Source organism: Ochotona curzoniae, unplaced genomic scaffold (assembly GCF_017591425.1).
Source record: "Ochotona curzoniae isolate NIBS_2020 unplaced genomic scaffold, NIBS_Ocur_1.0 contig_1, whole genome shotgun sequence".
NCBI classification, from domain to species: domain Eukaryota; kingdom Metazoa; phylum Chordata; class Mammalia; order Lagomorpha; family Ochotonidae; genus Ochotona; species Ochotona curzoniae.
The window spans coordinates 28,155,856-28,181,211 of record NW_024464918.1 but is presented as its reverse complement, the minus strand read 5'-3'; the positions used below and the strand labels follow the sequence as shown (position 1 = coordinate 28,181,211).

Sequence of the window (25,356 nt, the reverse complement as noted above, 5' to 3'; positions counted from 1 at the left end):
GAATTCATAAATTAGTTTAGTAAGGTCACAAGACACACATTCTAACTTGCAACAAGAGTATAAAATTTAAAATAATCTACTACTCATAACTAATCAAAAAAATAAACAGTGTACCAAAATATATGCAACATTCATATGCTGAAAGCGACAGAAGACTAATGAAAGAAATTTAAAGTGATCTAAAAAGAGAACATTAAATACCTAAACCAATTCTGAAAATATAATGCAAGAATTAGTTCACATAAATTCAAGGCTTATGCAAGGGTACAAGAATTTCATGGAAAGCACTGTTTCTTTTCATGCAAAAAAAATCTTTGAAATCTATACACATGAGGAATCCAAAAACTTCACAGCAAATGTGTAAAATCAAAAATTATGTATGGATTTAAAAAATTATTTGCATTGAAATTAACTCATCTTTCAATGGCCCCCTTTTCTACAACTTTTTAAAATTCCTATAGCTAAAATATGTGATAACATTGGAAACAGGGAAATATATGAGTGGTCCCACAAGACACACAATTGATTTAATTCAACTCAACTAAATTTTTGAAAATGAACAAAATGGCAGAATGTTATGATTTATTAACTCCACTCACAATTTTGTGATCTATTTTTAGCATTTGCTTTTCTTTCAAATTTTTGTTTATCTTCATTTTATTCAAACAAAAGAGATAGATATCTTTTATCTGCTGGCTCACTCCCCAAATGCTGCTGGCCAGGGCACTGGAACTCAGCTTCCGTCTCCCATGTGGGTGGCAGGGACCCAAGTTCTTGAACTGTCATCTGATACTGTCCCTTCCTCTGCTCTAGTACCTGTACTGGCAGGAAGTTGGAATGGCAGCAGAGGAACTGGGCTGAAACCCAGGAATTCCAAAACAGGACACAATCCCAAGATATGAGCAAACCACTGTGCCAAATGCCTGCCTCTATGTAATAATATATATATATATATATATATTTTTTTTTTAATTAACTGAGTGGCTTCTTCAAATGGTCCTAATGAAGTCTGTCAAGTTGTTAGGATCTAGAAAGTAACATTATCCCCATTCTCTTGACAGCTTTAAAACACAAAAGGAATAGAAATGAAAAGGGAGAAGAGAGCGTGTGTGCCCTTAGGTATTGTATCTAAGTTGCCAGTGAACGTTCAGGAAGGCAGTGATGAGGGTATAGCATTTCTAACATTTGTAATGTATTTAACATGAGGCTAACATTTCTTTAAGAAAATTAAGCACAAGATTTAGTCATGAAAGTGATTTTACCTGCTGCACTCCACATGACAGCACGAAAACAAGAACCTGAATCTAGACATTGTCTAAGCATTTGCAAGCATCACTGGCAACACATTATGGCAATTTCACTGTGGTTTCATCCATACGTTGTCTGATACTGCCTTGCAAATCCACAGCAAGAACAAACCAAACAGCATATGGCGTAAGCATGCAAAGAACCACATTAATGTCAGCTTAATGTTGGTATATTCACTGAAAAGTATACCTGATTGTATCCATGGAGTGTCTGTGTTTTTTTTTTTTTACTAAAACAATGACTTCAACTAAGGATAATAAACAGAATCTCCATGCTTTTTCTGGAATTCTGGAAAACAACTACAAGAAAGCATGCCACAAGTTGTTGTTTGTTTATGAAACTGGAGCAGGCATTGGTTACAAAGATGCTGCATGGGGTCCCCATGTCCCATATCGGAGCACCAGGGCTCAAGATGTGTGGTCACCCCCGACTCCAGCTTCCTGCTGATGCACACCTGGGCAGTAATAATGGATGCTCAAGTACTCGAGTCCCAGCCGCTCGCTCTGATCTTGCAGCTTCTGCCTGTCCCAGTCTGCTCTTTTCTGGCATTTGGGGACTGAATCAGAAGATGGGAGATTTTTCCTTCTCTTTCTCTGCCTTTCAAGTAACATAAATAGATAAATGAGATTCTATTTAAACACTAAGGATGGAACCCAAGTTGGTAAGAAACCTGCATTTTGCCAAGAAGCACAACAAAAAGGGCCTGAAGATGAACCAGACAACCAACCCCAGGGCTTTGAGTGTGGGTGCTGAAACATCAAGGCCCTTGTCGAGCCTAATAGAGTCAAGCTCAGGATCCTGGAGGCAACTCAACCCACTTGGCTACACACTGTCCAGCCCAAGCTCGGGAAGAATGCTTTTGCCTGCAAGGCCAGGAGTCTTAGCCTGTCCCAGCCAAACACCAAGGCACAAGGCAAGACCACACCACCATCAAGAGCAAGAACAAGGCAACTACCCAAACCACACCTCAGGCCAAAGATTAGGCCCACTTCTATACCCACACATGTCCAGCTGCCAACAAAAGCCAGATGGTAACAGCTTTGTTTGCCAAACACAGCACATGCTATGCCTGGGCTGTGGCCGGCATGAGGCTGGTGTCTCCCTGTGCTGTTTCCACAAATAAACTTCCAACTGGGGGAAAAAAAGAGATAGAAACAAAACAAACTTAAAAAACAAAATAAACTGAAACTAGGAAAAACTGGGCCAGTATTCAAGGGACACAGCTTTGTTTTTTCAGTGTAGAGGGAAAAACATCCTGCCTTGTTACTTTCCACTCTATTTTCAACAACCCCCAGTGACAAAGCCACTGCTTCTGACACAGGCATCCCTTATCAGAGTGGAGGACGAAGTCCTGGGTGCTCTGCTTCCAATTCAGCTTCCTACTGACAAATGCATCTTGTGAAGCACTGGATACAGGCCAAGTACTCCTGTACACACCACAGAAGTGGGAGAGACCCAGATGTACTTCCTGGTTCCTGGCTTACTGCTTCGGCCTGGCCCTGCTTACAGCGGATTTAAAAAAAAAAACAAGCAAACAAACCTGCAGTTCTATCAGCAGTATTCACTATCCCACTGTTCAGCACAAAGGATACCTTAGGTCTGCGCAGATGTACAGTAGTAGAATGCATTAGCCATTACAAGTCTCAGTGATTTCAGAAAGCAGATGGTAAACTCCAAGCCATCTTGGTGCGTACTGTCTATGATTAATGACATTACCACAAACAGGCACCCTGTGCCGTATGAGTCTTCACAGTAAAAGATGCAAGATCCCCCAAGGGCACACGGTGCAGAGGTTATGAATAAGGTTTAACTACCAACAATAAATCTCCCTGAAACCACGGTCCTGGCTGAATGCTGAGCTTTGAATTCCATCTTAAAACATATTAATCATTACAACATAAAGTACTTCCTGGAGCAAGCGGTGAGAGCCCAGGAAAGGGCGCCTCAGAATCTAATGGAAGGTAATTGGGGCTGGTCTTTTTTTTTAATTCCATGTAATGATGAACTGAAATAGTAGGCATCAAAATGGGTTTAAAATTATAGGGCATCAGACAAACGTTAAGTATTGTAATTATGTTCCGGTTTGGAAAAATAAAATGAAAACGTTTGTCTATGATTTTTTAAAAATCAGTAAATAGCAGTAATTTAGTTAGTTAAAATTATCTTCTGTAACATACGTAAGCAATTACACATATCCAATATTAAGTCATATTAAGTAACAGTGTTAAATTTTTTTCCTTGACACTTGTAAATCCTAGGGGAATTTTGGATACATCACAAAGTAGTTTGAAAGCACTACATTTAGATGATATTTCTGTATCTTAAAATGATGTCATCAAATGTTAAAATAAAATGATGTCATCAAATGTCCGACTATCCATGTGCGACAGGCTCATCCAGTTAGTTTATAGTCTTTAAGCTTGCATATTCTTAACACATGGGAAACTTTCTATTCACATTCAAGAACAACTAAAAGCTGCACCTAAAATATAAAAACTGAAGAAAAGTCTTCAAGGTAACATAAGGGTACTTAGAACATGGAAAAGTACAGCTGAAAACTAATTTTGACACCAGTACTTCTGAAATTCATATATATAGTATTTGTTTTCCACAAAAAGTTCTACGAACTTGTGAGGATTCCTCATATTTCCTTTAAAGGCAGAAATCCCCCAGTGTCCCAGGCTGAAGGGGACAGAATGGAAACATTCCCAGAGCCCACAGGTGAGGACAAAAGTGTGCAGTGAATATAATCCACTGGGCATTCGCGAAGCAGACAACACACTCTGAGAAACACAAATAACACTTGCTTATGAAATTCCTATGTCTTGGCGAATGTCTGCTCTCCAGCACCTGACCTGGCTGACCGTACACAAGCATAGTTTTGGCTTTGAACACTAGAGGGAGCATATAAAAGATGGGCGGGGGCGGGAGAAGGGAGCCAACCACTGCTATTCCCTATCCCTTGTGTTGTATATAATATTATAATATTAAGCCTTGTCCTTATTTTTTAAAGCACTGGAGTGTCTAAAACTGACTTCAAAGAATATCCCATATCTTTTCAAAAATGCTATTTTCCAGATAATTTAAAATTCATAAGGACAAATGATTAGAAAGATGTACTACATTCAAGAAGCAGGAGAAAAAAAAGATGTTAAAATATACACACATTTCTTTAAATCTGCATACACTATTACAAGAAATTCTAACTGCTTAAAGAACTTCAAAATGGGGCTGACACAGGGGCTCAACAAGCTAACCTTCCACCTGCAAGTGCTACTATCTCACATGGGTACTGGGACATGTCCTGGCTGCTCCACTTCCAATCCAGCTCTCTGTGGTCTTGGAAAGCAGCAGGAGCTGACCCAGGTCCTTGGGACCCTTCACTCATGTGGGTTCCTAGCTCCTGGCTTTCACACCAGCTCAGCCTTGGCCATTGCAACTATGGGGAGTGAATCATCGGATGGCTCTCTGTCTCTCCTCATCTCTGTAAATCAGCCTTCCAACTTCATGTATATTTAACGTATATATATATATACGTTAAATATACATAATATATAATATAAATTAAATATATCATATGTATTATATAATGTGTAATATCGTGTTATATAAAACATATAATGTATATGACATATAATAACTATATATATTTAATATATATACACACACACATGCTAAAGGGATTTTCAGAAGCCATCCCTCAACCCACTGGGATATCAGGGCAAGGCTTGTGTGGAGATGAGGCCTGTAGCCTCCAGGTCGCACACAGGGTTCACATGAGGAGACTGCCTCCAGAAGTTCTTGTTAGAGAAGCTATCAGGCGCTAAGAGGCTGAGGACACTATGAGTCTCTGGTTTGAAAAGCCCCTCACGGTGACACACGGCAACCAGGCGGGGCCAGGCTGCCAGCCAGAGGTCATCCATCCACCTCGGAGCAAAGAGCATGGCATGGGAGGAAGAATGGCACCTGACGGAATCAAAGCACCCCCTCCGTTCAACCCACAAACCATGCCATGGGTAACGCAACGGGGGAATAAAGAATTCACACGCAAAAGGCCAACAGACACCTGAAAGACCAATCTCCAGGCAAACACAAACAAAAGCCACCATGAGACTACCTTCAGCCCACACTGAATGCCTGTTAGCCATTAAAAAAAAAAAAAAACTAACAAACAAATACTAGCACTGATGCAGAGGACGGGGGAGGTACCCTAATACACTGTAAGTGGGAATGTAAGGAATGTAAACTAGTACATTATGTAGATGGAAGACTGAAATTTCAGATGGAAATCTGAAAATAGGCCAACCATACAATGTAGCCATCCCGACGTGAAATTTGCTCAATTAAACTATGAAATCAACTTAGATGTCCATCGGCTGATGACAGTAAGAAAACGTGTTACATGCAAACTAGGGAATATTAGTCAGAAGAAATGAAATTCTATCTGTTAACAACATGGATGCAATCACAGACCATTATGCTTAAAAAATAAGCCAGTTGCACAAAGAAAGATAACATGTCCTCCCTTACATGTGGTAGAATACAGAAAAAGTACGTGAGAATGAAATTGACAGCTTATGACTTGATTACTGTACACAGTCCTTGTCTATATTCCTATCAAACAATGCTCTGTGTTTTACCTGTTGAACATTATGGCTGCTGCTGAATTAATCCTGTGATTATGAAGTAAATTAAAATGGTGTCAATGTAAACATTGAAGAAAAAGACATGAAGGACAGTTACTGAATGAGAGTGGTAGGGAAGGAAATGCAGTTATTTTATTAGAATTCATCTATGAAATCTACTCCCTTTACATTAAGGAAAAACTTTAATATCCTTGCTATATATCTATTGCATGTCTTCTTTTTAAAAAAAAAAGATTTATTTATTTTTTTATTACAAAGTCAGATATACAGAGAGGAGGAGAGACAGAGAGGAAGATCTTCCATCCAATGATTCACTCCCCAAGCAGCCGCAGCGGCTGGAGCTGAGCCAATCCGAAGCCGGGAACCAGGAGCCTCTTCCGGGTTTCCCACGTGGGTGCAGGGTCCCAAAGCTTTGGGCCGTCCTCAACTGCTTTCCCAGGCCACAAGCAGGGAGCTGGATGGGAAGCGGGGCTGCCAGGATTAGAACTGGCGCCCATATGGAATCCAGGCGCACTCAAGGCGAGGACTTTAGCCCTAGATCACGCTGCCGGGCCTTATTGCATGTCTTCTATACTTAGTAAATAAGCAACGGAGAACAAAAGATGGCGGCTCTGATTCTTGGGAAATTAGGAAGAATTAACTGAAAAGTGGAAGAGATTCGACATTTACTCAGCGCATGAGTATCCGCTACATGACAGTTCCCGCTCTAGCACCTTGAGTATCTGAGGGCACCAAATGAAGGTCACTGACCTCCAGGAGGTAGAGAGCAAACAGCCAAAAACCTAAGAAACAAAGAGCAAAGGCGGCACAGGGAAGGAGGACAGAGAATTCCAGAGCACACAACAAAACCTGGAGGTGCATAAGGGGTCGCAGGGGAAGGGGAGACTTGAGCAGCACTGGAGTGAGACAGGAGATGAGGGCCAGAGTGGAACTAACCACGGAAACACAAACAAAACATCTGTTTCTGGAACAGCAAGGTGGCCACCGTGCAGGCCAGGAGGGCAGGGCACTAACAGGAAGGCAGGGAGCATACCCAAGTGCTGCCATGAGACTCACCCGCAGGGATCTGAGTGCATCCCCGGGATCTGACTCTGTACTGACTGCCGAGCTAAGGAAAAGATGGACGAAGGCCAGGAGGAGGAGGATGGGGGCTGTGGCAGCAACCCAAATGAGATGGCAGAGGCTTGGCTCCAAGTGGAAGTAGCGCGGGAGGGCAGAGCCGGTTAGAAACTGGAAGCACGCTGAAGATGGCTCCAGCCAGGCTTTCTGATGTGCCTGGATGGTAAGAAGGGAGAATCTACAGTGCCTCCAAGGCCTAGAGGGACAAGATTTGAGTTCTAATAACCCATCGAAGGATGGATAACAGAGAAAGAACAGTCAGTAAGGAGAGAGAACATGGCATTCTTCATGGCAAGTAAAGAAAAGCTGTTTACATACCATGAGAGTTTACGACATTAGGGTACTATATCCTCATAGATTGTATCATTAGAGCAGCAAGTGAGCACCAGATTCAGTGGCAGGGAGCCACTGACAACTTGGACAGGAGCAGGACTGGTACACCTGGGAGAGTTCAGATCTGAAGGGACTGACTCAGCAAGGCATGGGAGCAGACAGCTAGTACAACAGCTGTTCTAAAGGGGGCTAAGGCACGAGATCATCTCCAAAGAAAGCTATGCTGTAGAAAGGATTATATTATCTTTTTTTTTTATTTGCATGCTGACAGGCATCACCTTAGAGTAAAAAATGATGCTCCCTGAGAGATGGGGAGAATTACTGATGCTTTTCTGGAGTAGAAGAGAGGGACAGGCCTTCACACAAGGTGGGACAACTGGCTTCTGGCCTTAATATCCTAAAGCAGAGCCACTTGGAAATGGATCCTCAAGAACTGGGTCTTCCTGAGATAACTGAAGGGTGCACAGTGAGCAACCAGCAGAGATGTGGCGACAAAGGGAATGGACAAGCAGGCAATAATTCCCAAGTGAGAGGTGCAAGCACAAGACAGTGATTCCAAACACAACCAACCAGACACCAAAATGGGGAAGGACAGCAAGGCATCAAGATGGTACAGGCTGGTCTCCAGGTCACCCCACCAGCTGGGCAAGACAGGACTGCAGGACAGCAGGCCGGAGAGCTGGCCATGGGGAACCAACATTGTCATTGGGGAGTCCTCAAAAGGCTTAGCATTAAATTTAATCTGGCACAGAGAAAGCTCTAAGGTTACCAAAACATCATTGATGAAACTACCAGCACAGGAAGCGGAAAGAGAGCAGTGAGGAAGAACGTGGCAGCTGCAGAGAAATGCCCTCTTTAGCAGGCACTGACAGGACGAATCGATGGATTCAGTCTCTTGCTGCTCCGTGTACTTTTCTCACCTATCCCTGGACACCCTCAATAAACAACATTTCTGTTTTCATTTGAATAGCATTTCCCTACAAAAACCTAAGTCCCACATGGGCTCGGACCACAAGGTCTGCTTGCTATGGACACCCATTAGGCTAGTGCCATGCAGACTGGGCACCTCCAGAAAGACAATGTGTGACTCAGTGTGCAGGTTATGGAGGCACATCAGAGAAATGGGTAAGAATGCAGGGGAAAGAAAAGAAACCGAAATTTAAAAGGACAGAGACGGCATAATAACAACGTAGAGGATCAGGCAGAAGAAAGATAGCGTGGAGGTTAAATCCTGGAAAATGCCAGGAAGCGGACCGCAGTGGAGACAGGGGAAGCTGGTGAGGGACACCCAATGAAAGGGGAAAGCAGAGTCCATCATTCACCCTTTGTATTTGCTAACCTCTCTCTCTGCCTCCCCAGGAAGAGGACAGGTATAACAACCTCCCGGAAGTCTGTAAGGATTGAGGCAGCACTGAACTGACGTCAGTCCAAATTTCTTCTACAATGTTCCTCATGTCACAGAACAGCGATGCCATTTCCAACCTCCTCTATGCTGCAGAAACCAAAGTGACAGGGAAAGCACGAGAACATCGGAATGAGGAGACCAAGGCCTTCCTCTGGCCATAGTGGCCGCTGACCTCACTCTACAGCTACCTGCAGTGAGAGAAGCCACTCACCCCCAGCCACGCCCACTGCCCCTTTTCCAAATACACACCTATGTATCCAACTCCTTTGATAGCTTTCTGCTCACACTTTATCATGAAAAGTGGAAAAAGGAGATAGAGGTAGGCTGCATGGAAATGGGCAGATATTTTTGAAAGCGGGTTGAATGGCAGGTGTGTGGCACAGCAGGTTAAGCCGCTCGTTGGAACACCTACATTGCATCTGAAAGTGTCCATTCTAGTCCAGGATGCTCCATTTCCAATCCAGCTCCCAGATTACGCCTGGGATAGCAGAGAAGGCTGGCTTATGTCTTTGGGTCCCTGTATCCACATGGGAGACCAGGAGGAAGCTCCTGGCTTTGATCGGCTCAGTTCCAACCATTGCAGAGATCCGGGCAGTGAACCAGCAAATGAAAGACCTTTGTATGTATAAGATCTGCCTTGCAAATAAAAAGAGATTATTTTTCAAAAAGTAGTACGTGAAAGATGAAAATTTCATTTTTCTTAAAATTTGATGAAATTCATTTATAGCTTTTTCATGATATGAATATGTTCCATAAAGTTTTTATTATCTCTTGCATTGCAGGAGTTACTACAGATCTTGCTATACAAAGTTGAGAATGCATTATTCAAAAAAAAAAAAAGAATTGAAACAGAGAATGAGAAAAATGTTTCTTCTGTCTACACCTCCTATGGGTAACTGAGCACGCCACCCAAAAACCTCATCTAAAACATCCTTCCAGAGGCCACATCCACCTTCCTTGAGGGGGGCAGGGCCCTCAGGGGCACAGCCTCATACTTCGTGCTTGGATCATTTACAATCTTAAGCGCACAGTGACTGATACATACCAATACCCCATGTTAGTCATAATTCATGTATTAGTAGTCCACAGGAAAACGCTAAGACCCAACAAAAGGCGGTTCCAGGATCAGCTTCAGAAGACGATATGCTTATCTTTTTATCTTTGTAGACAAAGAACTCTCTCTTTCAAACACCTACTGCCCGTGTGACTGGATCAGGCTTAAGCTGAGAGCTGGGAACAGTGTAGGTTCCCCTGCTGAGGGCCACGGAAGCCCTACCACTGGAGCTCCCAGCGTCTGCCTGAGCAGGAAGCTAGAGTCCAGCACTGCAGCCAAGAATAGAATCCAGGTGCTCCAAGGAAGAACACAGGCATCTTAAGTACCAGGCTAAATGCCTTCTTCCAAGAACAGGCTTAATTTACAAAATGTTCTGGAAACATTCTGTCTCCTATGTAGTACCCCAGATTGGCACATATCATAGTAAGTACTAGACACACCAATGTTCTGAGCTTGGAGGGAGCAGTGAAAAAACACATGTACACAGGCACACATTTACACTTGGACACTATGTTCAGCTGGGTCCACCTAACATTACTAAACTGCTGATAAATGACTTATTCACTCAACAACAAAGGCCAGCGGATTTGGGGGGTGTGTAGTGATGGACACCTCTTTTTCTTTTTCCCTTTTCCTTCTCAGCCATGACTTTTATTCCAGAAGATTATGCAATTGGGCATTAAGATTTTTTTTTTTTCCATAAAGGTCACCACTTGTTTTATCCCTTAAGGATGTCCCATCCCCGAGCCATTCCCACCTGAACATGTGTGGAAATTGAGGCTATGAGTCTCCCACCTAGGAGAAATGTCCACTTTAGCCATTCATCCAAAAGCAGTCTTTTGATATGAGAGAACATGAAAGAATCACTAGAATTAGAAGGGAACAGACTGAATCAGTTTTTTTTTTTAACTTGATATTACTATAAAAGTGGCAAATTTCTCCCATCATAGCAGGTTACCTTGTGTGACACCAGGGAAGAGAACCTATTTTACCAAATCACCAAATTTGCTTTTGTTAGGCAAACATTGCATCCCAATCCTGTATTATAGCATGATGACTTAGTCATTGGACACAGGCATGTCATTTCATTTCCTCCAGTTATTCCACATAGTAACATTCAGCCCCCACAAGCACAGTGTTGCTATCTTCTCTCTGACAGGGCAGAGTGGAGCTTAATTCCTTCCGAACCTTCCTGCCTTTCCATTCTCAACAAGAAAATCAGCTTACGCCACAAAGGGCAACGTTTGTCCTCAGCTGACAGGCCACCTTGTGAGGCTACTTTGATTTAGACATTAATTAGACATGTCTTTATCTTCTTACGTCAGTTAATGTTACTTTCTGGCTCTTTTTAAAGGTGAAATATTGCCAAGTTCTTGGGTCCTATGGGAAACCTTGATTTAGAGTGGTTCTTCCTAATGGCTTTTCAACATAAGGAAAACAACATCGGGGTCTTGAAGTAAGACCATTACCTGCACCTTGTATATATTAGGAAGAAGGGTTGACTTTTAATCAATAACATGAAAGGTTCTATAGTAAATCTAATTACTAAGTAACATACCACATCAGGATCCAGTATAGTGAGTTTCTGCTTGATAAAATTTCCAGTACCAAAGCCTATGTATTTCAGAACATGTTAAAGATTGTATTTCTAAGGCAATATGATAACAAAGTAGGAAGCAGCAATCATTTTTCTTCCTTTGAAACAACCACATACAATGCTGTATAGCATCAAGCACCCATACTAACTGTTCTTTTTGTTCTTTAAGCCATACTATAAACAGTTATGTCATAGCTGTACTGACATCCTTGTTGAAGCCTCACTATGTCCACTCCAGTAGCTGTCTATTGCAAAGTGGAAGCTGCAAGGTCTAACTTACTGACCAATAATGTAACCTAAATTCTGCTAACTAAAATTAGTGTAACTCAAGAAGACAATGACTTTTATCCTGAAGACATTAAAGTTACACAGTAAGTTCTAACTTGAGTGGCTTACTCCAAATGTGAAAGTCAAGATCTATACAACCACTGCTGCTAAAAGGAACAACAAAACAAAACAAAACAAACGAGCAAAAAAACGAAAACTCCAACCTGGACTGCCAAATCCAAAACTTTCACATCCTCAACTTCTACGAACATGTAAAAAGCAAGAAAAGGGAGTCTGGGGCCCGGTGCAGCGGCACAGTGGTTAAGGTCCTCGCCTTGCACGCCCTGGATCCCATATGGACGCCGGTTCTAATCCCGGCAGCCCCACTTCCCATCCAGCTCCCTGCCTGTGGCCTGGGAAAGCAGTCAAGGACGGCCCAAAGCCTTGGGACCCTGCACCCGCGTGGGAGACCCGGAAGAAGTTCCTGGCTTCGGATTGGCATAGCATTGGCCCTTGTGCTCACTTGGGGAGTAAATCACTGGACGGAAGATCTTCCTCTCTGTCTCTCCTCTCTGTATATCTGCCTTTCCAATAAAAATAAATTTAAAAAGAAAAAAAGAAAGAAAGAAAGAAAAGGGAGTCTGGTGGCTAGATGCCAAATCCCTAACCCTCAATTAACTCCTGCTGAAGCCTCAGTTTTCCATCAGAAACCCAGGACCCTGTGCAAGTGACGGGCCTCTCTGGCCTCCATTGTCTTACCTGTTACATGGACAACAGCAGGACTTGGCTCTCCTGTCTGTTGCCGAGGAGCTAAAGATTGAACAGCAACACACTGAGAGGAGCGTAAAGCAAAGAGTAAGATCTACGCTTTAGCTTTCTACGAAATTGTCAGCACAACATTATTTCTACTTATACTTAACATCAAAAAGAGCTGTAAATACACTATTCACTATTGAAGTGACATACAGTAAGTACGTCCAATGGTTGTAATGGTTCCACAAAACAGGAAGCTGCCCAGTATTTTCAACTTGCATTATCTTCTCTAAGCTTAGATATGCATAGAAAACAAAAGGAATCAGAACAACATGCTTAGGATACCAGGCCTAGAATTCTGTCAGTAGGTTAAGCCACTTCTTAAAACAGCCAGATTTTTTTTTTATTGGGAGTGTCTCCTCCTTTTCCTGTCCCCTCTTCTCTCTCCTCTTGTCCTTCCCTCCCCAGCTCTCCACACATAAATATAGAAATCTGTAAATCATGTGTATTAGTGCACAGTATTAAGGATAGTTTGTGTTTTTTTAGAAACTTTTCATACATTTCCAAACTTTTTAATAATATCTGCCTATTCTGTTACCTCTAGAATCATGAAAAAGGAAAATGTTCACTTTTTAAAAGATCATTTGTTACTTATTAATCTTGTTTTTACCTTGATGTCAATCATGCACAATTTCACCAGAACTGAATGGATAATATAATGCAATTTTACCTCTCTCAATTTTTTTTCATGAACCAATTCTACAGGTCCTATAATTTGAGAAAGTATGTTTTGGCCAAACTTGTGTTTCTAACTCTTCCTATATTTAGATTTAAATATTTGAGATTCTCAGGGCAGTAAGGATGGGGAAGAACATCATCTGAGGACCAGTGACACCTGTCACAGTGATTTTATTATCTATTACTTTGCTACTGCCTGGTGCACACTCTCTATTACTTTGGGGCTGCCTGAATATCTCGTCAGCTAATTCTCTGGTTATCGAATGGGTCAATTCATTGGAAAGAGAAAGTTCCAGAAAGATGGTTATTGCCTATCTGCATTTCCCCAGGACCACACAGATGTGGCCCAGTCACAGGATATCCAAAAAAAGCACCCAGGTTGGGAGGGTGGCGGTTGACTGTTGTACAGGGCTGTGAAGGTACAGCTATTGCCACCATTTCATGAACATTAAATTCCACCATTCCCAACTTTAGCCCTTGGAAAATACTCCAGATTATTCCCTGTAATATTTCCTGGTAATGAGTTTTCTAGACATGGCCTCTTTAACCAAAATATATGCAACAGGATTTCCCAGAGCAATAAACCACAGAACTTGGAGTGGGTAAGCCACTAAAAAGCAAGGAACATTAAAAGCAAAAATATTTTGTAGACAATTGTAATTTCTGTTAGGTTTAGTTTCATCATTCCAAAATCAGATTGTTCCCCATAAGCTTTTAAGTGTTTCCCAATTACACTGGAGTTGAACCTGCTGGGTTTGTTATGCAAGGAGCATCGTGGCTGCTTTCCATTCCACAGTCACAGTGCTGACAGGCGTCCCCACGGAAGGGGCCAATCAGAGTGACTTGAGCTCACTCACTGACACAGCATCTCATCTGAACTGGCTCCTTTATGAGAAGCATGCTGACCCCAGCAGCTTCTCCAGAGAAACAGAATGTCATACCCGAGGCAGCCTTGCGTGTGTATGTGTATATACAGAAGTAACTACACATACAGGTGCTTCAGAAAGACTGTGGAAATGAAACTCAAATATAACCTTTTTTAGGAATAAATTTTTTAATATTCATACATACATATGAACTTTTGGAGTCCATATAAAACTTCTGCTATCTCTTTCATATATATGTACATATATGTGTGTGAACACACACATATATGCAGATATATACATGCACAATCATAGAAAATGGAATTAAAACATAGAAATACAAAATACAAACTCTCTCAACACAAAATCCCATAAAACTCAAGATGCTTTCTTAGGTAATAGCTATATCCCTAAAGAACAAGCAGGGGTCCTGAGAATCTAAGTTCTCACTGCAATATAAACTGAAGAAAAACAGGTGCCTTTGAAGGCTGTTTTAGGATTAGGAAACAAAAAGAAGTGAGAAGCCAGTCCAGGAGTGTCAGGTGGATGATTTCCGGGCTAACTCTGGCTCCCCTGGAGGGTGAGGAGACCCCATGGGAGCACTCCCGGGGTGGGAGGATAACACGTGCTCTGGCTCCCCTGGAGGGTGAGGAGATTGCACAGGAGCACTCCCAGGCACAGTGTGCTGACTCCTTCCTGGGCCATTTCTTCCTGAAGCTTTGGGGGGCATTCTCTACCCATGCAGCCAGTATTCTCTTGCAGAAACTCAGCAAGCAAAAGGATTGGAGTAACCCAGGAAACTCCAGCCAAGCTTTCACTCTTCACTGGTCCACTTCTACTCCCATTAAACTTCTGCTTAGCCCCTGCCTCAGGTATGCTCTGTCTTCAAAACTATTTTGGAAAAACCACAATTCTCCAATCAGTGATTTCACCTTCTTCTACCTAAACTTGGCTATATGTTGGACATTTGCCTTTACATCACTTTCAGCAGTATGCGTGTTGCTCTCATAATTATTCTATTTGAAGATGTCTTACCCTTCTGAGGGTCTAAAACTTAGCAGCACTGTAGACATGCTACAATGTGTTGATACTAGTTCATTTTGCTACAAAAAGCTTTTTGCAATCCATGCAGACATTTTTTTCACTGATGCACACTCTATGAATGTTTCTGAAGACCCCTCATGTGCAGTCCAGAACATACAGTGCTCTGACATAAAAATCAAAGAGTTGAGTGCTACAAGATCATGGTCATTAAAATCAAAACTAACACAGAATCCAGCTGTGGCGGAAGTGAATTTTGCTCCCGGGGAAAAGGCTGTCTGTTTAGAGATTCCAATCTCTCCCAGATCTGTGGGTTCTGCTAACACCAACATTTGTTGCAAAACAATTTACCAGTGAGATCTTCAGCAAAGAAGAGGCAAACTGCAATCCCCAAATGTTACAACAGTTGAGAAGTATTTTGGAAAAGCAATAGCTGTATCTGTACATGTTTTTAGTGAGAAAGTGTCATCCACACCCCTTGTACCAGATTTGGCTAACTCTACTCCACAGCCTGAGGTTCAGCCCTCATTTTGTTCATGGTTTTTTCAATGTGCAGAAACAACATGGATCGGTTTTGCATTCCAAGCCTTTGGTATCCATTGCTTCTCCTATCTACCTCTTCATATCTTACTCTGTTTATAGATTTGGAACTCTTTGCTTTGACTCTTCTTCTCCAAAGCACTTACTTTTAATGGAAATGTTCAATATGTAGCTATCATATTTGAATATTTTGCTCTTACTTATTGCATCAGTCCATCACACGATAACCTGAATAAACTGTTTCCCTCAAAATTGCTATCTCACCATCTTTCTAAGTTTTGACATTCTTTACTCAAGTCTCAGGGTACTACCAAGCACGCAGCATACCTTAGTTTATAAACCAACGTACACTCATTCTCGATTCTGCTTTCTTTCCCAGTTCAATTCTGAGAGTGACTATTCAGAGATGTGAGGCCTCCATATTACTTGTGTTGGATAGCAGGATAAATGCATTCCCAAATAAACCACTGAGCTCACGGAGACCAGTAAGTATACTTACTCATCTCAGTACAATAAAAAGGCACTAGAGAACTTGGCACATAGCAGGTGCTGCAGAAATATACTCAATTATATTTAAGGCTTTTCCGTTATAGCTTGGAAGGGAGAATGACTCATATTATTTCTGAAAACTGAAGTTAAGTGAGGTCTGAGAGTAGAATATAACTGCTCTTAGTCTTTCTAGAAATTTTGTTTCCCTTCCTCCAATTTGGGATTCAATTATAACCAACAGAGTTAATATACTCAACCACAAATGACACCCTAATAACAGCTCTCTTTGGTGGGCGGAGGAGTCTTGCTTTTAATTACTGAACTGTTTCAAGGCAGCTACGGCTCCTTGTGGCTCTACCTTGCTATCTGAATTAATAGATGGCCAAAGTCCAGAAGATTTCTACCACAAAAAACAATTTCAAAATAACCCCACAGAAATATCAAATGTTGGTGTGGACTTTATGCAAAGCTTAAAGGACAGGACACTTGAAAAATGAATGAATGAATGAATGAATGAATGAATGAATGAATGAAAACCAACTCCATCTCAACTAGAACGAAACATACACATCAAAACCATGAACAGATATGGGGATCCAATAATAATCAATTTTTTAACTCTCAATTTCTGTTCCATATTGATAAAAGCTCATTGCCAACCTAAAGTCTAAAAGTACAGCATTGCCAATTAAGCAATAAAAAAGTCTAAATATGCATATATGGAATTATAAACACGCAGAATATTGATTATCACAACTGATTTATAGCAACATTTCCATTTCGAAGCCACATGCATGGGTACCAATAAGTCTTGCAATCTACAGACTTCTGACTATTGCCTCAAAACTACATCGAAGGCCTGTTCCAGTCACATGTGCAGTATTACCCTGAAAAGATAAATGCTGAACAACTGTAAGATGTCACGGGTTAAACACGTCCTATAAATATTTTGTCCTCAAAATAGTTTTCACTCACAATATATTAATAGTCACGGGGCTGCATACTCGGCTGGGGTCTGTCTGCTGCCATATTCAAACCGGAGCTGCCACCTTCACAGAAAGCATCACCCACACACTTCACGGTGGCAGTGAGATCTGTACCACACAGGCCCTGCTGGAGGCTCCGGGAGCTTCCAAACCATCCAGGCAAACCTTCCCCATCAATCAAACCCCTCTGCCTACTTGGCTGTACATACAGTACTAGACTTTCTTTAAAAACAAACAAACAAACAAACCAAAAACCTTCCTCCTTAAAAAATAATAAAAACAAATTCAGAATGATCAGCGGACTCCACAATTTGCATCGTTGTGGTTCCAAATCAAGACAAATCAAGAGCCGCAAGGACCCAGTGAAGCAGCTGGGCACCAGACCCCCTGGGTCTCCAGCGCCGAGGCAATGCTGCAGAGTGGAGCCAGCTGCTCTCACTTGGCCCCGTCCGGAGCGGTGGGAGGACACTGGCCTGTCGCATCGCCCAAGCAAGCAGAGGCCACAGATGCGAGGCGCGGCCACCCCACATCCGAGTCCTGCGCCTTCCACCCCCGCAGCCCCCGGCGGCAACACACACTGTTAACCACAGGAGCATGTCTGGTTCGTTCCTTTAATAAATAATAAAGCCACGCCGTAATGTTTCAAATGCAGATCTAGGCTATTTAAATCCTCAGATTAAAAGGGTCACAAAAGAGGAATAGCATTTTCAGACTGGGCGTTTCAACTTGAAGCCCCTCCATCTGCCAGCCACTGGCGGAGAACCCCGGGAAAGCCAGCGGCTTCTCCCACGGCTTAGAAGCCCCTGGCGGTGAGGATGACCAACCCCCAGGGCAACCCACAGGAACGCCACTGGCGGCTGGTGCGCTCGCCGCCGTGAGCAGGCGAGAATCTGGGCACACCCTCCGAGTTTCAGTTCACAGGGAGCACGGGGGTGGACTGGCGGGGACCCTGGCCTGGAGACCCGAGGAAACCACCCTTTCCTGGCTTCAGAAACCGGGTAATTCCGGCCTTAGACGATGCCCGCCCCATCCCTCACGGCCACCCTTGCTTCGGAAGTTAGTCCTGTCTCCCACACAGCCCTGCCTTGGACCCCCAGAGCTGCTCACCCTGCCCGCAGGAGACCCCACCCCTTCGGGCCACCCCGGCCCCGCCTCGCCCCGCAGCCTGAGTTACGCAGCTGCAACCCAGACAGGGTCTCGGTTTCTCTCCCTCCTGATCGCTGCGGGGCGGAGCAGGGAAAAAGGGGGAGCCTGAGGTGTGATGAGGAAAAGAGGGTAAGACAAGACCAGTACAGCGCTGGGACGTAGTGGCGAGACCCGGGTGCACGACACACACACACACACACACACACACACACACACACACACACACACACACAGGCGCTCGCCTGGGTGCTGCTGCCCGGAGTCCACGCCAAGTGGCGACAGGACCAAGTGAGGGGTTGAGGGAGCCCCACGGTGTCGGGGCACTGCGCTCAGAGGGGCACAGAGGATGCTTTGAAAACCGCCAAAGTGACAAAGTTCCTCAGCCCCTCCAGGGCCCCAGGCCAGGCTCAGCCCGCGGCAGCAGGGGTGGCCCCCCGCTGGGCCCAGGGGTCTCGGTGGGTGAGCAGCAAGCAGGGGGCCGAGTTTCCCCTCGCTGCCCTCCTTGGCCTGGCCCACCGCCCGAAGCCCGGCTTCCCCCCAGCTGCGGCTCGGGAGCTGCCAGCCTGAGCGCACTGGGCAATCCCGGGCAGCGCGGGCCAAGGGAGCGCACTTCCCTTGCCGGCCACCCTCGCCCTGCGACCCCGGCGCGCCTCCGTTGCCAGCCCTGTCGAGGAAACACTAGTTGATTTTGTCCTCGTTTAAAAAGAAAAAAAAAAGTGCAAGAACAACTCTTAGGGGAGGCGCCCGAGCCCAGAAAAGTCCGCGTGCAGCCACCTCCGCCGTTCCCAGGAGTTAGCAGAGCCGCGGCTCCCCAGGCCCCCCGGGACGCGACGCACCCCGCTCCCAGCCCAGCCCGCGCCCCTCACCTCCTTAAGTTCTTTGGCTACGTCCTTCAGGTCGCCCAGAACTAACTCCAGGTCCTCCACGATGATCTTGATCTGCTCCTTCACCTTGGTCGTGGAGGCTGCCGGCGGTCCCTCGGCTGGAGCGGACGACGACGGGGTCCCCTTGGACTTGGCTGACATTCTCTGGGGGCGGGCGAGGCAGGTCAGCACAGGCGGCCGAGCGGACGCTGCTGCGCGCCCTCGTGGCTGGCGCTGCTCCGGCCGCCCGGGTCCCCCCGCATCCCGGGCGCTCCCGGGGCGCCGGCGGCGGGTGGCGATGCGGGGCGCTCGGCCGCGCGGCCGCACGGCGCTGCTGCCATCGACTCGCGAGCCGCGGCGCTCGGCGCGGGGCCGCACACGGCCGAGCAGCGCGCCTGCGCCTCCGCCCGCCGCCCGCGCCGCGCACCCGCTCGCTCCCCGCCCGCTCGCCACCACGGGCGCGCCGGCTGGCAGGGAGAGACAGCGCCCGCGGCCCTCGGGCCCGGCGCGCCGGGGTGCGAGGATGCGAGTTCTAGTCTGGGGAGCCCCGCGCCCTGGGTCCGAAAGGCCCCCACTCACCCCCCACCCCCTGCACACACACTTGAACACACTTGCATCGCACGGGGGCCGTGGGCTGCGCACACCTGGCTGGCCTTCCTCTCGCCCTGCCCGCTGGCAGACATTAGGCTTAGTTTGGGAACGGGCGCGGCGGGATCCGGACTTGGACTAAAGTGACCCTACAGTGCTTGTCCTGGACCACACAATGTCCGGTCACCTCCCGTCTTTCTCCTATAACCTACGGGTTCAACATTGTTAAAAGAGAGAGCCAGACTAGAAGCCTACCCCCATGCTCCGGAATTAAAAAAAAAATGAACCCGCCTGCTCGACCCAGCCAGACGCATTCACGCTGCGGATGACAGCGAGTGCGCAGTGCCAAGTGTGCGTCTGAACTCCCCACACCAGAAACCCCCGGAGACTGTCTGAGTCATCTTGGCTGCGTGTCCGATCTGTGCCATCTCCTTTCTGCTCTGGCTGTTGGTGCCTTGGGGGTTTTGGGGCTACCATTCCTCTTCAGGAGACCCGAGCACCAGAGGGATGCTCCTGCTTGGAGCTCCCGCTGATCTTCCTTCCATGCTCCGTTAGCCCAGGTGTCAGCTATTTTGCTGCCAAAAGCACTCCTGGACAGCAGGGTTAATCAGAAGCTCCCAGCTCGTGCTCAGTGGGAGGCCATCACGCTCATCAGCTGGGGCCCCAATCACCGTCCTGGAAAAGCCCCGGGCTCTTAGCCTGGCCTGGCCGGCTGCAGTCCCTGCCCCTGCTAAGAGGCCACTGGCCTTGTTAGAGCTCTCTAGGGCTGTTTGTTACCAGGCACACACGTGAAAGCGCACTGACTTCCCTCTCAAATTCCAAATCATCAAGTACTCTCTATTCTGGACAATTCTTGAGAAAATCCTTTGGGGAATATAGAAGAAGAAAAGCGAAAGAAGGAGGGGGACTACGAATGGTGTCAAAAAGGATACAGGAGAGGGCACCGTGGCCTAGCAGGTAAAGTCCTCGACTTGAACACGCCGGGATCCCATATGAGCGCCGGTTCTAACCCTGGCAGCTCCACTTCCCATCCAGCTCCCTGTTTGTGGCCTGGGAAAGCAGTCAAGGATGGCCCAAAACCTTGGGACCCTGCACCCACGTGGGAGACCTGGAGGAGGTTCCTGGCTCCTGGCTTCAGATCGGAGCGGCACCAGCCATTGCCGTCACTTGGGGAGTAAACGATTGGACGGCAAATCTTCCTCTCTGTCTCTCCTGTCTGTATATCTGACTTTCCAATAAAAATAAATAATTTTTTAAAAAATATAGAAGAACGCTGGAAAGGCAGAGAAAAATGAAGGTGGGAAGTAGCTGATGCTGGGGGGGAAAAACTTAAAAAGCTTCACAGAAGGAGGAAACTTCACAGAAGGAGGAAAAGGATGGTTAGAAACATCAAACAAGTGACATGCCTGAATCCTCCGCGGCAGGAGATCATGCTGCCCGCTCTCATCTCTCCAGCCTCGAGCATTTCCAGAGGAATCCTGATCACTCACGACTATCCTCTATCTTAACAAGGGTAAGTGGTCAGAAAGGGCAACAGGTCCCAAAGAAGCAAGAAGATGAAGTGCTACTCTCCCGGGTCTGAATGTTGGACCCGACGGTGGAAACAGAGAGGGAGCTCTGAGAACTCAAAAGTGCAGTGATGGCAGGCCAGGGCACTGGACAAGGGGAAGGGAGGGTACAATCAACCCTTCCCAGCCTGGAAGGTTATTCCCCTCTACCCTAAACCCCTTCTCTAGAGATTAAGCAGGAAAACCTGCTCTCCTGTGTATCTGCTGCTACAAAACAAAGCTATTCTGCTTCAAAACTGAGTCATTACTATTTCCTGAAACAAACCACCCATTCCCACACCGCAATGGACTGATCCACGAAGGCTGTCGCCTAACATGTCTGTAACATGTCTGTAATCATGGAGTGGACTGCAAGGGGGAGCTAACAGTAGCGCTGTCTTCAATTATCACCGACTTCTGTCATGGACCGTGGCTACAGCAAGCCTTCCTAAGACATGAATCAAAACATCTTATAAAGGGAGGAAAGGGCAGATTATAAAGGGCACATGGGTGGGAATCAAATGGATTCACTCCTCATCCTTATATCTCACTTTAGGAAAATGCTGACATTCTTTTGGCTCATCCTAGGCTCCCAGGAGCTTGCATGAAGCTTGAGAGCCGGACTGCACTGCACACACGGCAGGTGTGACACCTAATGGAATTCCAGATGAATCCCTCTCGCGCTGTGTTTGTATACTGGCGTTGGCTGCGAATTAGTGCACACACAAACCATGTTTCTACCTAAAGCAGAGGAGAGTCCTGCCCATTTATACGAGGGACTGTACATCCAAGACCATAGTCTTTCTGTCCATTCCTCATTTTCTGAGTTCTGCAGCAGAAAAGCTTGGATAATTGTGGCACATCCTTATGTAGTCATCTCCTCGAGCTGCAGGCTCTTACCAATCCAACTGAGTGTGCCTGTGCACACGGGAGTTTCCTACACGCAGTGGGTCACTCCGAGCTAACTTCCGAGAGTTCATCACAAGGAACACAAAACGTTCTGTACAGAATGGAAGGATGTGACTACACCTGTACATCTGAAATAGGATAAATATCCAGAATAAATATGGAACCGAAGCAGCTCAACAGCAACAGTGCAAGACTGATTTTAAATGGACAATAGATGCAGAAGGAAATGGTCTATAAATCCACGAAGAAAATGCACAACACCTACCATTGAGGGCATGAAATTCAAAGCACACTGAGGTATCGTTACATTCCATTCAGACAATACACAGCCAGTGCTGGTGAGGATGTGGGGAAAGACACCCAGTGGGAATGTAAATTTAACATTAACAATTACAGAACATAGCACAGTGTTTCCTCAGAAAAGTAACAATGGAATTATTATATCATGCAGCAAGCCCAAAGGAAATAAATCTGTCTACGAGATATCTGTACTCCCATGTTGGTTGCAGTCTAACTCGTGAGCGTGAAGGCCTGAATTCAGCCTAAACATTCATGCACATGGTACTTTTGAACTTCAGAATATCATCCATGGAGAAATCTGATTCAGTCATGCCATTTGCCACAAAGTGGAAGGCATCTTTGAAATAGACCACACACAGAGAGACAAATTCTGCATTGCCATCCAATGTGTAGAACCTCAAAATATTGGTCTGGGGCCACCAGTATTTTCCCTAGTCACAAAGACACCAGTTGGGCTGCATATTTTCCATAAGGGAATTTGAGTCCAGGCTCCACAACTGATTCTGCCTCCTTGCGAGACAGGGAATGACAGTCCAGGGGAGCTAGGTCCCTGTCATCTATGCAGAAGACCTGGGTTGCTTCAAGTTTCTGCTTTTGACTTAACCCAGCCCTGACAGTTTTGGGCACTTGAGGAGTGAATCGGCATGTAGGCATTCTCTCTCTACCTCTCAGGATAGCTGATCTTAGAGAAGCTGAGACCAGAATAGTAGTTACTAGAGGATAGGGAGAGTAAAGAGGAGTCTGGGTAGGGAGAGATGAACTAACAGGTGCCAAGTCAAAAGAAGATTGAAGAGCCAAGGTCTGGCATTTGTTGCACAGAAGGGTGTGCCTGTAGGTGTGATACTGTACGGTGTACTTCAGAAAAGCTGGAAGAATTGATAAAATTCAAATGCTTTTCATAAATGTTTGAGCAGTCAGATATGTTTGCCCTGATTGGAATAGTACGCGATGTACAGGTACGTGAAAGGCTCATGTAACGACCCCACACATATGCATTTGAGTGTGTAAAAATTTTTTAAAATGCATTAAAAGGCAACTTATCAGGGGATGCTTTATATCAAAATGAATGCATAAAGTGCACTTGTTTTCAAAATAATTCAAAAATGTTTTTTATAAACGTAATTCTGCAAAAGAATTTATGCTACAGAGTAGCCATGTTACTATCTTTAAAGAGACAATATCTCAGCAGGAACAAAGGGATAATTGCACACATGACGCCAATACAAGTGGAATTAATTCAGTCTCTTCGGTCTTTGTCTTTCAACTGCAGACAGTCATTTTACTTGGCATCCATGGTCCCCCAAACACCCTGTGCTGAAACTGTTACCAATTAGACTGTGGTATTGCAAGGAGGAGTAGGACTCCGGAGTTGGTTGTTTCATGAGGGCAGAGCCCATACAAAAGAGATTAATGCTCTTATCAAAGAACCCCCAGAGGGTGCCATGTTGGGAAGTGGACCCTCACTAAAAACCATTCTTCTATGGCCACGTTTGCGGATATCCCAGCTCTCAGGACTGGGAGAAATCATTTTCTGTTTTTCTCAATTGCCCAGTCTGTAGCATTTGGTTATTGCGGCTTCAACAGATTAAAGCAACTTCCACTGTATGTTAGCTGGGAGACTTTTTAATCTATACAGCAGAAACTAAAACCTGTGCTCAACTCAACAAAAATAGGACAAGAGTAGATGCATCTTCAGACAGGATTGGGGTCAGAGATGGGAGACCCATTAAGCCAATTAATCGCAATCTCTGTATTTTCCTCATTGCCTGCTTCCTTCCCAGTGTGGACTGGCTTCTATCCCTTCAACCAATTTCTCTGCAAAATTGAACGTTGGACACTGACAGATTCAGTCTCACATCTTTCATAACTTGTCAACTGGCAAAGAAAGAGGTCATCGGGGATATCTCTTAGGAGAGTTTACCAGGTCCAACTTAATTCACAGATCTCAATCTAGATCAGTCAAGTCATGTGGCATAGCATCGCTGTGGACAGTGCTGCTAATAGAATGGTAACATTCTATGGAAAATTCATACGTAGCTGTGTATTTATTACCACATTTCCCAGCAGATGGCAGTAAAATGAGTCAGTCTACCAAATCAGCATATTATGGTAATTTTCTGATAAATGGAGGTGAAGTGATTTTAGGAAGCAACACGATGTCCAAAATTCACACTAAGAAAGGTGCAATGAATCAGCAGTGGTCTTTCTTTGGGTCAGGAAGCTGGTAGTGAAGAAATATGATTTGTCCCATTCGAATCAGGTTATGTTATACACCCCCGTGTCCTATTTCTGCCCCAAAAGGGAATGCATGCCCTTAGGAAAATTAAACAATAGAGGAACTGGCATTGTGGAATAATGGGTTAGAGCTGTCACCTGCAATGCCAGCATCCCACATGGTCACACTCTGAGTCCTGGCTGCTGGACTTGCAAGCCAGCTCCCTACTAATGTGCTTAACAAAACAGCAAAATATGGCCCAAGGCATTTAGTGTACTCATGCTCACAGCCATTAATTCCCTCATCCATTAGTATCTCTTCTTCATTTATATAAATAAGGATCTATACGTAAACATCACTGAGCACATTAACCCCCTCCCCCCAGTAAACAGCACTCAAACACATCCCTATCACTCAAAAAGGGTTACCACTGGGCCCGGCACAGTAGCCTAGGGGCTAAAGTCCTTGTGTTGCACATGATGGAATCCCACACCAGTGCTGGCTCTAATCCTGGCAGCACTGCTTCCCATCCAGTTCCCTGCTTGTGGCCTGAGAAAGCAGTTAAGAATGACCCAAAGCCCTGGGATCCTGTACCCATGTTGGAGACCTGGAAGAGGCTCCGGGCTCCTGGCTTTGGATGGGCTTA

At 45.2% G+C, this 25,356-nt stretch overlaps 1 protein-coding gene across 1 annotated transcript in view; it reads right to left on the bottom strand.

Moving 5' to 3' along the window:
- The window catches only part of PRR16 (proline rich 16), a 130,817-nt gene extending 111,504 nt beyond the window's left edge, over nucleotides 1–19,313 (bottom strand). The window contains exon 1 of the mRNA XM_040976289.1: nucleotides 19,155–19,313. Within this exon, the coding sequence (XP_040832223.1) occupies nucleotides 19,155–19,313 (159 nt within the window). The remainder of the gene's footprint in view (nucleotides 1–19,154) is intronic.
- Nucleotides 19,314–25,356: the final 6,043 nt, after the last annotated feature.